This window comes from Parasteatoda tepidariorum, chromosome 2 (genome assembly GCF_982258835.1).
Source record: "Parasteatoda tepidariorum strain Cologne lab strain chromosome 2, Ptep-v5.0, whole genome shotgun sequence".
Classification (NCBI taxonomy): Eukaryota; Metazoa; Arthropoda; class Arachnida; order Araneae; family Theridiidae; genus Parasteatoda; species Parasteatoda tepidariorum.
The window spans coordinates 76947501-76963329 of NC_141756.1; the positions used below are offsets into that span (position 1 = coordinate 76947501).

Below are 15829 nucleotides of genomic sequence, written 5' to 3' on the forward strand. Positions count from 1 at the left end.
ATTAAACAACTTATGTTATTTTATATGAACACTGCGTTACTAATTTTTATTAAATTTGAAGTAATTGTTCACACTCTAACAAATCTCCGTAAAATTCGGAGATTTGACATTTAATTTATACAGCCATCTCCTTTTTTTTTCTTCTTTTTTTTTTCCTTGACAAAAAAGCGCAGTGTACACGTATTTGTAAACCCTTGCACGAGAGAGTACACCCTTTTTCCATAGAACATCAAGCTACTGTGATAAAGGTCTCGGGTTCAAACCCAGTCTGTACCAAATAATTTTTCTCTCGCATTCTTTCGACATTGATGTTCCCGTATAGCGAAAACACAAATATCTAACTCCTTGACAGACGACAGCACCGCACTAATTCACATTATTGCACAATCCGCCTTGATTCGACAAGCAAGTCTCAAAGAACTACAAGAACCAAACTTAATATACCTTTTGCGGGCATAACGTTAATTTATAGTCAGTAGTCATGCATTTTACTAGAAGAAAACTTAACGATCAGTTAAGTATTTTATTAATGGTGATTTTCATTAGAGGAGAATTTTGTTTCGATGTTATATTTTAAACACAAATATTGTAATTTATTGCTAAATTCATTTTTCTGAGAATTTTTGTTATACTGTTAAATCTTAAGCATGTGTGTGTGTTCCATGCATATATGCTTAGTTTAGAGAATTTAAAATTACACAGAAGCTTTTGTTTCACTCTTAGATGATATTTTTAGAAAATTGTAATGCCAGGTATGATATAACTACGGGTTTAAATCCTTTCACAACGAAAATTAATTAGTTTTTAGCTTTAAAATTTAATAGATTAGATTCTTACAAAATTAAAATTTAACCTAGGTCAGAGACAGGATATTGAAAAATTTAAGCTTAAAAAAGATTACGTCACAGATAATGTTGATTGATTCCGTAAATGTTTAAATTTTGTGAAAGTGCTAGGTAGAAGTCTTGGAAGAACAATTTATGTCGGGAAATGTTTATAATTATTATTTTTTTATTGAATACTTAAAAAAAAGTAATTATGTTCTAAATGTCACAGTGATTTAAACAAGATTCATTGTAAAATTTGATTCGTCCTTGCAACAATCAGATTATTTGATAAATTAAATTTGATTCATTGTGACATCTGACTCATCTCTGTCTAATCAAAGAATGAAACTGATTTACACAAATTTAGAAAAAGACAAAATAAGTAAATAACATTTAAAATAATAAATCAAAATGGAGAAGAGCTAGAAGCAGCTAAAACCAAGTTTTTCTTATTTTAATTTAGAAAGTCAGAAATACGAAGAATGTTTTAAGATATGTGTGTTAGCAAGACAGCACTTCATCAGGGGACAAACTGCCTGCCAACACACAGGAGCCATTTTGTCGTCAGTGGTAATACTGAAAACTGGCAGTGAACCCCGTAATGGATAAACAAATAAGAAAAGCAAACAAACACAATTTAAAAATACACTGAGTAAGACTTACTAATGATACGCTCACATATAAGAAAAATAAGCGAAGATAAAGTTACAGTTAGACTAACCAAATCAAAATAAAATATAAATTGCCAAACCATTAAAAAACTTTTGAAATAAATCAAGTGCTAAACCCTTTTGAAAATCTTGAAAAAAAGCAAAAAACATTCAATGAGTAAAATTTCTAAAAAGGTGCTGTCATGTATATGCTCCAGGAACAGAAAATACTAAATTTAACTGCATAGGCTTATTTATGCGGGCTTCAATATCGGCCTAATTATTTGAATGTCTTTAAAATATTTTGAATTAAAATATCATAATTGCAGTAATTAAAAGGAAAATTATTTTTCTCTAATGTAATTTTGTAATTCCCGATAGCTGATAGAAAATCTGTTTTATTATTATAAATAAATTTAAATCTAATAATTTAACCAATTAAAATATTCTTAAGAATCATAAAGTATAGGTTGGAATTAAAATGTGCTTAACTAATAGCATTGAATGTAAAATATCTTCTTTTATCGTATAATCCGACGAAAATTTTTTGGATATCTTTTTAATGGTATTTGTTTTTACAGACAAATTCAAGGTATCTCAATAGGAAATTGTTATTCAAGTGCATTTGCTAATATTTTCTTACATTTTTATGAACCAAAATCTTTACAACATAATTTTTTTTTATGTTCAGATTTATTAATGATTTAATTTTGTTTTATTGTAATGATTTTCATTTAATTAAAGATATTTATCCTAAAGAACTAAATTTAATAAAAACTCATCCAGATGAAACTGGTGCTTATTTTTTAGATCTTGATATTAAACTTCATAGCCAAAAAATTCTCATCGGATTATATAATAAAAGAAGATATTTTAAGTTCATTGCTATTAGTTTAACACATTTTAATTCCAACCTATACTTTAAGATTTTTAATAATATTTAAATTGGTTAAATTATTAGGTTTACATTTATTTGTAATAATGAAACAGATTTTCTTTCAGCTATCGGAATTATATTAGAGAATAATAATTCTTCCTTGAATTACCGTAATTATGATATTTTAATTCAAAATATTTTAAAGACGTTCAAATAAATAGTCCGCTATTGAAGCTCGCATAAATTGGCCTATGCTGTGAAATTCAGGATTTTTTGTTCCTAAAGCATATAGATGGCAGCACCTTTTTAGAAATTTTACTCATTGAATGTTTTTTTTTCCCTTTGAAGGTTTTAAAAAGAGATCAGCACTTGATTTATTTCTAAAGTTTTCTTAATGATTTGTCAATTTATATTTTATTTTGAATTCTATCAGTAACTTTATCTTTATTTATTTTTCTTATGCGTGGGCATTTCATTATTAAGTCTTATACCCTGTGTGCTTTTAAATTGTGTTTGTTTATCATTAATTTTTCATTGCTTTTACATTTCAATTTTCTAATTGCTTTTTCTTACTGGTTTATTCATTATGGGGCGTGTCAGTTTTGGTATTACCACTGACGACAGAAAGGATCCTGTGTGCTGGCAAGCAGTATGTCCCCTGATGAAGTGCTGTCCTGCTAACACACAGATCTTAAAATATTCTTCGTATTTCTGACTTTCATCTTTGTCACAATAGCATCGATTCATAATCAAATTTGTGACATTTTCCTTCTGACAATTACTATAAATCAAATGTGATTGTTTGTAATTATCTCAAAATTTTCTGAGACAATTACAATGTATTAATCAAATACACTCTATAACAAAAAAAATCGACGCACCAAAAAGAAATCATCCGATTGCTTTGAAATTTCGTATGCATGAAAGTTTTGAACAGATCAGGCTGGAATGATGCCGACTGGGGACGTATAGTCTTTAGCGACGAATCCCGCTTCCAACTGTGTCCTGACGATAATCGAAGACGTGTTTGGAGACGCACAGGGCAGAGGGGGGATCCTGACTTCACTATTGCACACCACACCGGCCCTCAACAAGGCATTATGGTCTGGGGTGCCATTTCCTTTGACAGTCGGACCCCTTTCGTCGACATTAGAGGTACACTTACTGCACAGCGGTACGTCGACGACAGCCTAAGACCTGTTTTGCTACCGTTCCTTTTGCAGCGCCCTGGGCTGATTTTTTAGCAGGACAATGCCAGACCACATATGGCAAGTGTTGCTATGAACTATCTGCAAGCTTGTCAAACTCTTCCTTGGCCTGCTAGATCACAAGATCTCTCTCCCATCGAGCATGTCTGGGATATGATGGGAAGGCGATTGCATCTGGCACGGAATGTTGATGACCTCATTCGACAATTGGATCGAATTTGGCAGGAAATACCGCAAGAGACCATCCGGGAGCTTTATCGGTGTATGCCACGCCGTGTGGCAGCTTGTATCCAGGCTAGAGGCGGGTCAACACCTTATTGAACTTGTTACTGTAACTCTGCAATAAATTATTCAATTGTTCTGAAATTTTAATCATTTACTATTCTGTACATTGTCTTCCTATCCACCAATTTTCGTTTCAATCGGACAACTCTTTCTTGGTGCGTCTGTTATAGAGTGTTACAGAGTTTTCGTTATAGAGTGTATTTTGTTTTCTATTTAAATTTGAGGTTTACTCTGTATACAAAATATAAATTAATATACTAACATTCTAACAAAATCTAAGTTGAGAACTTTTAAAAAAAGTCTTCGTTGTTGTCGTTTTTGTTACACGGTGTATTTTTAATTATTTATAATTTTTTTTGACCTAACTATTGTAAGATATGATTATAACATTGCTAAATACACGTGAATTCTGATACTAACTATAATTATTAATATATTAATGTACTTGTTTAATGCATTGTAACATACATACATTACATTTGGCCCGATTGCTATAATAAGTTACAGTTTTTTTGAAACTAAATTTTAAAGGTGTTGTATCCAATAATTTGAATTTTTTAACTAATTTCTAAACTGGATTCAATATATATCTTGTTTCCGAAGCAAATCGATGCAAACAGTAAATTTCTTTGAATCCGTACTTCTACATTTTTTTTAATTCTTAATTCAACATTCCTTTTTGAGATACATTGTTAAAAACGCAATTACGATTTATATCTTAGTCTCCAGATTACAAAAATATTATCTTCATTAAAAAAACTGGGATATTTTTGTATCGTGGTCTGACACACCAACTACAATCACTAAGGTACCAAATGGATTTTTAACTTGCTTTTTTGAAAAATAAAGGAAACGAAAAAAAAAACCTATAAAGGTTAATGTTTTCATTAGGGTAGCTACGTATTATACCCTTCGAATTGGTTCCTTTCTGTGAAACTTTTTTAAGTTTTTTTGCGGGGGCTGCTGCCCGGAATTTGCTATGACTTGGCGATTATTCTGACCCTGATTTAGATACGTAAATCTTTCCTCAAAAACAATAACGTTATTTCTTCGCAAAATTCTGATGATTTCTTTTAAATTTCAACAATTTTTAGCCTGATTAAGAAAATACCACGTGAGCACTCCCTATTATTGATTAACTTTGGTATTCAGATGTACGGCATTAATAACTTCAAAGGAAAAATAATTGGAAATTCTGAAATAAATAATTACTAACCTATACCTAAATAAATCAGACAAAATCACATTTCTAAGATAACGCCATTCTTTCAAACAACGGAGAAATAGTTTTTAAACTTTTTTTTAACTTTTCACTACTGTCCTTGAAAAATGATGATTCATTTATCTAATTAATATATTTAAGTAAGAAAAACAAAATACATGTTAGTCACCTACTCAAAAACGTGACTACAGGGACAGCGTACTTAGCGAAATCACGTGTAAAGTCTTCCATTGATCGACATAGTCTAGTCACATCTGCTTGCATGAATTCATAATTAATTGAAATTGTTATTAAAATAATTCTATGCCGGTAAAAATGGATAATACAAATGTTGTTTGACGAATTTTTCCTGATTAGCATATACGTTGCATCGAATTATCAGAAAAAGTTTGAATGGTATGAAATTTGTTACCGTCTTTTAAGAGGACCTTGAAAAAAACCAGTTCATCCACCAAATCTCTAGATGTTTCTGGTTTCTATTCTGTAGAAAGTCGTTGACGAAATAAATAAACAAGCATACAGGAGGAAAAAGGCCAACAGAAATATTCAAATATGATCTTCCTTTTGAAAACAAGTTTTGTTTTCATCATCAGATAAGCCCTTTCATTTGAGAATTAATGTTTTGAAAGACATAGTTAAGTAATGGATACCTTCTGAAAAACAAGGAGTAGCATTTATTAAAATGCCTTTGGTTGAGAAGGTTTGTTAGGTCTTCAACTCTTACAATTCAACGCGCTTTCAGTTCGAATTGAATGAGCGTTAATTTTGAATTTGAGGATTGACAGTTTGAATAAATTAATAGTTCGTTAACCTTAAACTCAACGACAGCTTAGCTATGAATATGTACGTTTTGTCTTAATAATCAAGGCAGACGAAATACTGTATTTTTACCTTTTTTTTCCTAAAACACCAAACTATTAATTTATTGACTGATTTTCGAAAATTATCATATAGTTTTTATTAGAATAATGCTGCTGATTTTATTTAAGTACTTTTCATGCCATTGTAATGCAATTTATGCAAAAAAGAAAAGAAAAAAAAAGATGTAATAAAATTTTCTTATTGGCACACGTAAAAAATACTGTATTTTCACTTTTTTTTTTATAAAATACCACATTATTAATTTATTGGCTAATTTTCAAAAGTCATTATAAACTTTTTATCTGAATAATTCCGTTGTTTTTAATTTTCTGTTGAATTTGTTTATATTTTACGTCATTGTAATGCAATGTATGTAAAAAAAATAATCTTACATAGTTTTGTCACACTTTATGTATATTTCCACATTCTAAGTTCAGAAAATATTTGAAAGTATGCATTATTTTCTTATTCTTATAACATATGAGAATAAGAAATTGATACATACTCTCATGTATCATTTTCTACTTTTTATAATAATGCTTTAAAGAATATTCTCTTTTTCATCAATGAAACATTTATTTACGTTCCAATTGTTGATACATATTTTTATTTGTCTCACACTTTTTTTTTTTACAAATTTTCAGTTGTATTGATTTAAAATAATAAACTTGTTGCAAATACATAAAGGAATTTGAGCCACTTCAGGATATAGTTTATTCGGAGAAGTTTTATTTTCTAGACAAACTGCCAAAAAGATAAATATTTTTTTGTTGTATTTTTGATGTATAAGAAACAAAATAATGAAATCTAAACTTTTTTTCTAATTAAGTTAAGGCAGAGCAAACGTCATGACTAAAATATCTGCTACAGTCAAGGAATTGAAATAACATCCTAACACCTAAAGGATATCACCCCACCTAGATATTAACGATTTTTTTTTACAATCCTGACATTAGGATTCTTTTTTTTTCTTCTTATTTTAAAGGAAGAAAAAAGAAACACAATATTACTCTCCGTCTGTGTGATTATATATTAAGAGAAATAATAATTTACACTTCAACAATATAAAAACTTTTTTTTCTGATTAATACAAGAGTTTGTGAATATATATTTGGTTGTTAACTAATAAGAGCAATTACACCAATAGCTGTTATAATTTTTTTCTGTAATTATTTTTATCTCTTGATGTAAACCATCGATTCTATTTTTAATTTTTCTAATTTTTTATAAAATTTATTCTTCTGATTTTAATTTCATTATTATTTTTAAAGCTATTTAATCCCAAATCCAATTATTTTCTCTCTTTGGTATGTTATCATGCTTGAGACTTCGCTTGCGCTACCGTAGTAATGGTGCAAATAGCCTGACGAGCGTGTGGAAAGATGGTTGAGGTTCAATCGTGAGTAAGACCAAAAATTCGGAGTAAATCGTGTATATGAATCAAGATGATCTCTAAATTATTTTTACGTGTTTTAGATTGAATTGAAAGGCAGAGATGACTGGGTTAATGATCAAGTTGTTTGTTCATGAAAAAAATATGAGCATCTAGTCCTGAATTTAAAAAGTGTCATGTGTGAGTGGTCAGGATGCTCGCAAATTACCTAATTCTTTAAAAGATTAGAACTCTACAAGAAAACTGCATTTCGGTGAAATGTTTAGATCTGTTTAAGCACTGTGTCAATATTGTTAGTGGTTAATATTATTAGCTGTAAAAACAGAATTTTTAATTAATTTGTTTGCTAAGATAAGGAATCAAAGTCCTAATAGAACTGAATGCCATTTTGTTAGGTTAATATTATTAGTTGTAAAAACAGAATTTTTAATTAATTTGTTTGCTAAGATAAGGAATCAAAGTCCTAATAGAACTGAATGCCATTTTGTTAGGTTAATATTATTAGTTGTAAAAACAGAATTTTTAATTAATTTGTTTGCTAAGATAAGGAATCAAAGTCCTAATAGAACTGAATGCCATTTTGTTAGGTTAATATTATTAGTTGTAAAAGCACAATTTTTAATTAATTTGTTTGCTAAGATAAATAATCAAAGTCCTAATGGAACTGAATGCCATTTTGTTAGGCTAAAATAGATCTATCATCTACAAACGAAGACCAAAATAATTTCATCTAGCCTGTTTAGGCTTAAAATAATAAATATTATTCAGAATACTAAGTACTTATGTTCTGTATTTTAAATTCCAAATATAGAACCTTTTTTTTAATCAGAGTTTTGCGATTTTTCGCTTTTGTATAGTATTTTATTATTAAATTTTGCATTTATTATCAAATTACAATTTTATTAAATATTTATAAAAATAAATGACATCCATGAGTTTACTATTGAAACTAAACAGTTTCCATATTTACATATTTTAAATAATATATAAAGAATAGAAAAATATATTTTAAATATTGCAATATTATTTGACTAAGATCTCTTCGAAATTGCGCCCACATAAAGTAAGTGAGAAATCAACTCGATGAGTAAAAATAAGTATTTTTATTTTTGCGCATTACGTTTTTACTTTCTAAGTTACTTAATTCTAATTATAGTCATGAAGATTGGATTAATAACTTTTGTCGAACAAAAGAAAAGGCTTAAAAAGGGTTATGAAAAAAATATTTCAGGATTAAAGATAGTAAAGAATAAAAACAAACGTTAAAAAAATGATGTTAGTACTTATGTTGTTTTGCATTTGTTTTGCTATTGTTTCTATGCTAAAGACATTTTAGAACTATAATCATTTCAAATTTTAAGATTTCTTAAAAATTGATGGAAAAATAATATTTTTAGTAATTTTCACACTGTGGCACATTTAACCATGAGGCATATTTAACCATGAACCACTTACTATACAGTAAGATATATTTTAAGACAAAACGTACATTTTTACTTTTATATTTAAGGATGATAATCATAAGAAATTCAACCAAAAATGGTAACAGGGTAATTATTGTAATAAATATCAAAAAATAACAATGTCTGAAATAATAAAGTGTCTTTAGACCTTTCATTTTCACAAATTTAAAATCAGGAGCATTTTTTTTTTGTATAAACTTCAATTTATCTAATTGTATGATTACATACATAGTATAAATCATAAAACACTAATCATGTTAAGTTACCGAATCTGACTTTTTAATACGAATTGTTTTGCTGACTTAATTCACAGTTCTGAATCGACTTTAGAATAGTTTATGATTAGATATCAAGACTTAAAACTTGAGATAATGAACTCAATTATCCATTCAAGCATGAAATTCAACCATTAATTACTTGATTATTCAAGGCGTTAACATCTGACGTGAATTGGAAGCCAAAAAGTCTCTCCAATATGTGTATAAATTAACCTTCAAATCATGGAATAATTGGTTATTTCTTCAATGAAGTGCAACAAGAGGTAAAACAAATTTTAAAAAAAAAACTATCTACAAGGAAACGAAATTATGTAATAGGTCATTTCGGGTTTCTGATCAAAAAATGCTGCATTTTTACATAACAATTAAATAGGTTGTTTAGTTATAGTGAATATTCTTAATTTTCTGTTAGTCCATGACGTATTCGTAACTCTAAATATTAAATTTAAAAAAGAAAAAACTTAAATTTTTAAATCAATCATTTTTTAATCGTAAAATTAGACCCACACACTAACACTGATAAATGTCTGATTACCTTTACGCTTCGTTAAATTCTTTCAAATAATTTATTTCTTTAACAGGAAAGGCAAAGGCAAAAAAAAAAGTAAATTTTTCCCTTTTTCTACTGTCAATCTTTGTTTGGAAGAATGAAACAAAGAAATATCACGTGACACGTGACGATTTCATTTAGATGACCATTTGATGCAACTGCAAGAAAATTTCCTTATGCAAGTCATAAAAAGGCTTGAGGGTTAAACTTTTAAATAAGAAGACCCTTTTAGTTCCCTCAATAGCCTATCAACATGTTGCTCTTTCTTACGGGTTTCGTGTGTATTTTGGGTAAGTTGATAGAATAATTAATTAAACAATTATGTTGTAAATAAGTGGAATAATTATAAGTAAATTAATTAAAATGAAGTTTTTTGATATACAATAGAACAAAAATACATTTTATATAAAATCTAACTTGTCTTTTTAAAAAATAATTATAATCAAAATTACCTGCTTAGCATTTAATAAAAGAAAATTATATTAGCATATATGTTTAGTTTTAAATGTCATTTTTAATTTGCAAAATGTTCCATATTATTTTTATCACTAGTTAAGCTTTGTAATTATTTTTTTATTTAATTAATTCTTATGTGATCAATTAAAAACATTGAACTGTAATAAAACAATAGCATTTTATATGATCTAATGATATGATCTAAAATAATAACAATCTGAATTACTAGCTAAATATTCAATTACAGAAAATTATAAGAGGTAAAATTTAATATTAAATACAAATGGCAATAGAAAAAAGATATTTATCATTTATATTAAAAGATATATTTATTTTTTGCAAATTACTTTGAAATATATTAATTTAAAGTTTAATAAACCAAACTATATTTTGCATGAAATCAAATTCATAATTTTAAAATTAATTATGATCTTAATTATAAGTTAAACATTCAGTGAAGGAAAATTGTAAGAGTTTATACCTGAAATTAAAAATTAATTATAATAAAAATCATTTTTATTCAACTTCATTATTTATTTTTATAGCTTTAACGCAACCTACATATGTATCACTGGTTAATTTTAATAAGATTTTTTTTATTAGAAAACAGGTTACGTTCATGAACAAATTTCCAACGCAGCTGATTAAAACATGTTTTTTGCAAATTTGAAGTTCAGTGTAAATCTCAAAACAACAAAGTTACTCATAACTAAATTTGAACCAGCTACGTCTTTCTGCCATCATTTGGAATTCAGAAATCACGTCATATAAAAGTTGAAATTTTAAATCAATTTTTAATTTCTTTGCTGTAATATGTAATATGAATTAGTTACATTATTTTAAAGTTATTGATTCATTAAATTTACAGTAAACATTTATTTGCAGTTAAAATGACTTTAAACATCAAATATATTTAATTAATTTTCTTGGTTTAAAGTTCAAAAGTTTGTAAATTTTTCATATTGTCTCGGATACTATGTATTTTGTTTAAATAATCCAATGAAAGCTACAAAGTTTAAATAAATTTTTACTGTTGATAAAAGTTCAAATGACTTTATAGCTTTCAAGAAAATTATTATAGACTCTTTAAAACGACAAATAAAAAGAAAAAAAAACACAATATTAGATCCCCCAATGTATTCAATGGGAAGTAAATTATTAAAAAAAAAATTAAATACATATTCATCATCAACCATCTGTAACTTTTATTTCTTAATTTTTTTATAGGGGTTACCCTTCAAACTACAGACGCTGCTAGTTGCCATTTGAGAGAAGTAGATCTTTGTTTAGCTACTGTTTTACTATCAGCTACAGAAGGAGTACCTGGAAATGATGATGATCTTGACAGAATTTGCGAGTAAGTCTCTGTCATTAAATTGCATAAGAAAAATACTTTAGTTAAAGATTATTGACCCTTATACTTAAAATAATACCTATTTTAATTGAAACAATGTCTATTTTAGTGCAATGATATTCCCTTGTATTTTACCACGGAATATTCTGCGTATTTAGCAATTATATCAGGTGTAAGTCTCAACTTTATCATTAGTCTACATCTTTGAGAAAATAGTTTGCTAAAAATATTGAAATTTAAATTTTAATGAAACAAAAATGTTATTTTTAGTGTTATAATATGAACCTCAAAAAGTTTTGCAAGATTTAATACAATAATTTTAGTTAATATTTCTTAGCATTGTGAACTAAAATTTTGTTGGTTAAAACGCTAAACTAGTAATTGAGGTAAAGGCTGAATGATATTGTATTTATATAACTTGAAAAATCACATCTCTATGACAACTTAATTGGTATTTTAAAAGTATATGTTGTTTATAGAAAAAAATTCTCTAACGATATTTTTTATTTTATTATATACGATTATTAATTTTTTTCTTAACAAAAATACTATGCTGTTAATATTTTAAATTACTTTAGGATTTAAAGACATCTTTAAATCGTAAAACATACTTTTGAATCTTATAATATTACCCTGAAATTTAAATTATTCGTCTTGAGTTTTATATAACTTGCTATAGGTTTATAACATTGTCAGCTAATGTAATATTACCTTGAAATTTATAATGTTCACTTTAATTGGTTTTGGGCAATCGAAAATTATTCGAACGTTCAAGTCAATTGAGTTCTTTCAGTGCATTAAGTCTGCTCTTATCTCAATTAGCAATGTATTTTAGTTTATTTTTTATTATATATTTTTCAATATGCAAAATAATTTTATTAAATTAAATATTAAATAACATCTTATTAACGTCGTCGAAACAGAAAAAAACATAAACATATCCTTTTAATTTATTATTTTTTTCATTTAATAAAACATAAATCTAACACACATTTCAACTTTCCTTTTAAATTAGTTGATGAAAAAATACGAATTTGTTCTGATATAGTAATTTTTTTTTGCAGTTTATTTAAGACAAAATTGTCGACTTGTACTATTTTAACTGAACTTACTGCAAAATTACAGTATAGTACAGAATAATACAGTAACTTAGATGAAATCTAAAATTTAAACTTCCCTTTACTAGGCCAGTTCAGGAGGGTATGGAATGTATGGGTAATTATTCCGCCTCTTGTTTTACACCATTACTCCAAGAAGTCTACGACATGCTAATGGCAGAACCCAAGAAATATCAAAATTCAATTTGCTCAAGAGGAACTGATGAGCGAGCACGTGAGTTTATTTTTCTATTTATACATATTCATACAATTATTTCCAATCTTAATGCACACCATTAATACAGCTATTTCTAAAACTGTTTATACATATGAATACTTACTATATAAAATGTATATAAAGAAACTACTTACAAAATGTATTGCCTCAAGGAATGTTTCTCCTTTTCCCTCTTTGTGATAATAAATAAATTCATCAAAATTATTTTTTAAATACACTTGAAATTTATTTATTACAAATTCCATTAAAAAAATTTTTTCTGTAATTAGAGGAGAGCGAAAAGCCTTAAGACAGTTCAATTTTATGTTATATTTATGCACTGTAAAATTATATTGAATGTAGTCATAGCATGAAAAAAATTTAAATTATGGAAATTAAGCAATTTCAATTTGTAACTGCATTCATAAAAATATACAATGGTTGATGAAAGAAACAATTAAGTTATTTTTGCAATAATTGATCAGGAATGGCGAGAAATTAGCCCGTTTAAAAATCAAAAATTTGAGAGAAAAATAAGAAACTGATCTTTTTGGAAAAAAAGTGATGTATAACTATATTGCTCCAAACTTTCAATGGCAATGAATACTAAATAATTTCTTTAAATGCTTAAATTTTAAACTCAAACGATTAACAAAAGTAATTGGAAATACTAATGACTTACTGTTCTATGCGGTTATTATTTTTGCAATATAATTGCATAAATGGTGCCTCAATGTTTTGTGAACGTTACATAATTCAAACCTTGATTCACGTTCGTCTGAAATTAGCGTCAGATTTTTATGAAAAAGACAAATTAATTTCCATTAATATCACGATATTAAGGTGTGTACTTAGAATTTTTATGAAGTTATTTATTTGCAACGATATATTTAAAAACTCAAGTTTGAATTTCAGTTTTAGTGATCTTATTTTGATACTATGATACTGAATTATAAAGGAATAATGAATAGTAAAATAACAGTCTCAATATTTTTTAATTTTTTTTTCCTTTTCCATTTCAGTATATCTAAAACATGCACCTTGCTTCCAAAAGGCTCTTTCAACCGATAATGTAAAACCACATTTAGAAGATTTAATGGCTGCTCTTGAAGCTGCTGCAGAAGCGAAATTCCAACAAAGAGTCCCCACTATGTGTTGGTATGTATCTTTACAAAATCGTAAAAACTACTTACAAATAATGTAGTTGAAAGAAACTATTCAAAACTATTCAGTCGAAAGAAACTATTGAAAACACTCTAATAAATTGTTATTTTTATGAACATGCAAACAGCTGTTTAAAACTAATTTCTGAAACAAGTAATGAGTATAGCTGGAAGCCACCAAGTTAGTGTTAACAAAAAATTCTGTAAAGTCAATTGATTTTATAATAATTAATTAGTAACGTCTGTTTCTATCTAAAACAATTTACTGTCTAGATAGCATTGCTTTAGTTGTTTTAATATAAATAATATAAAATTCTTACAGTTTGTTGAATTTCCTCTTTTGTACTTAATCAATTTTTTAAGATTAAAAATGGTGTATTAAAAAGCAAAAATGATGAAAAGAAACTTTATTTAGTTTTCAACAACTTATATGTATGTCACAAAAATGTAAATAACAAAAAATTTATAAATAAGTTGCACAATTCTGCTATTTTTTGAAAAAAAAATATTATTCATAGAAGATTCTCAGAAATCAGTGTACAAGATAATAAGTAATTTGATGCTGAAAAAGTAAAGCAATCTAAAATCATTCGAAAGAGTTTGTATTATTTATGAGCAACGTTTTATTTAAATGCATAAATATTTTTACAAAAATTTTCTGTGAAATGTATAAAAGTGCAATTTATAGAGATCAGAGATAATTATGAAAGTTTGTAAAATTTTCCTTTTTGACAGTATGGTCTCCCAGAACATTTTTTTTTCGTTTCAAAAACCAATAAACTTAGATGTTTCAGAAACCTTTATATACAGATGTATTTTAAATGAATAATCTTACGTAGCGCTAGATAAAAATGAAAAGTAGTAAACACCATGTTTTTCATGACAAAATTAATTTTTTGCAAGGTTCATTTTGAACTTGAGAGCCCTACAATAAACTCTCTAACAATACCATCAATGCGGATCTATTTTAAGAAGACGGGATTATTATTGTTACTTTTTTTTTCTTTTGCATTTAGGAACAATATCGTACTTGAAACTTGCACAATTAATACTTTAAAAGCCACAGATTGCTTTTCCCAATTACATGAGAACTTGTATATGTTTTTATTTATTTAAAAAGCAAAAATATTTGCTAAATACAGTGCTGATTATTTATTATAGGCATGCAAACTCCATACACTGCTTTTCCCAAACAAGTTGTTTTTATTTGTGATTATTTACTTTATTGTATCGAACTTTATTGTAAACTCTTGCACATTTCTTTAAACTTATCTGAACTAACTATAAATTCGTTTTTTCAGTGGTCTACAACGATTGTACAATAACATGCTTGGTATAGTGAAATCAAACTGTGGAGATGAAGTTCTGAAAGAAGGCGACAAGCTGATTGGCATGTCAGTTTCTAGCTTGTCAGATATATTCTGCAGAGGTTATGAACCCGATTCTCCAAAATGCAATGGTATCCTTCCTCCCTCAGGCACACCTTCAAAAGGCGGAGAGTCTAAAGTTCAGATCATCCAGTTTATGAATACCGCCATAGCCAACTGGCAATAAAAACCTTTTTTTAAAAAGAGAAACTGTGATTTTTTTTTCCAATCTTGAACAAATAAAAAATTGTTTTGTTTTTTCTATATGATTGTGTTATTCTAATTTAATTTACATAGCACCTGGTACACATTCAAAAGACGGAGAGTCTGAAACTCAGATCATCTAGTTTGAAAATATCGCCAACATAGCCAACTGGCAATAAAAACCATTTTTTTAAAAAAAAGAGAAACTGTGGTTTTTTGATCAAAAAAGAATTTGTTAATGAATAAAAAGATTCTTGAACAAATAAAACGTTTTTTTTCTATGTAATATTTCATTATTTTAATTTAATTTACATAAAAATATTTCTGACATTTTTTATTATACTTCACTACATTAAT

General features: G+C 27.2%; 1 protein-coding gene across 1 annotated transcript; it reads left to right on the plus strand.

Annotated features, from left to right (window-relative positions):
* The first annotated feature begins 9451 nt into the window (after positions 1–9451).
* Positions 9452–15532, plus strand: LOC107454125 (uncharacterized). The gene is made up of 5 exons (XM_016071195.4): positions 9452–9904; positions 11298–11427; positions 12611–12756; positions 13761–13896; positions 15203–15532. The coding sequence occupies exons 1-5, from the start codon at positions 9868–9870 to the stop codon at positions 15453–15455; spliced, it is 702 nt and encodes a 233-aa protein (XP_015926681.1). The 5' UTR covers positions 9452–9867; the 3' UTR covers positions 15456–15532.
* The last annotated feature ends 297 nt before the right edge of the window (positions 15533–15829 follow it).

Excerpts from the sequence above, each read along its gene's own strand:
- LOC107454125 (XM_016071195.4), top strand. The coding sequence starts at position 9,868 with ATGTTGCTCTTTCTTACGGGTTTCGTGTGTATTTTGG. Across the intron at positions 9,905-11,297 it reads GGGTTTCGTGTGTATTTTGG|GGGTTACCCTTCAAACTACA; the intron begins GTAAGTTGATAG and ends ATTTTTTTATAG. Across the intron at positions 13,897-15,202 it reads AGAGTCCCCACTATGTGTTG|TGGTCTACAACGATTGTACA; the intron begins GTATGTATCTTT and ends TCGTTTTTTCAG.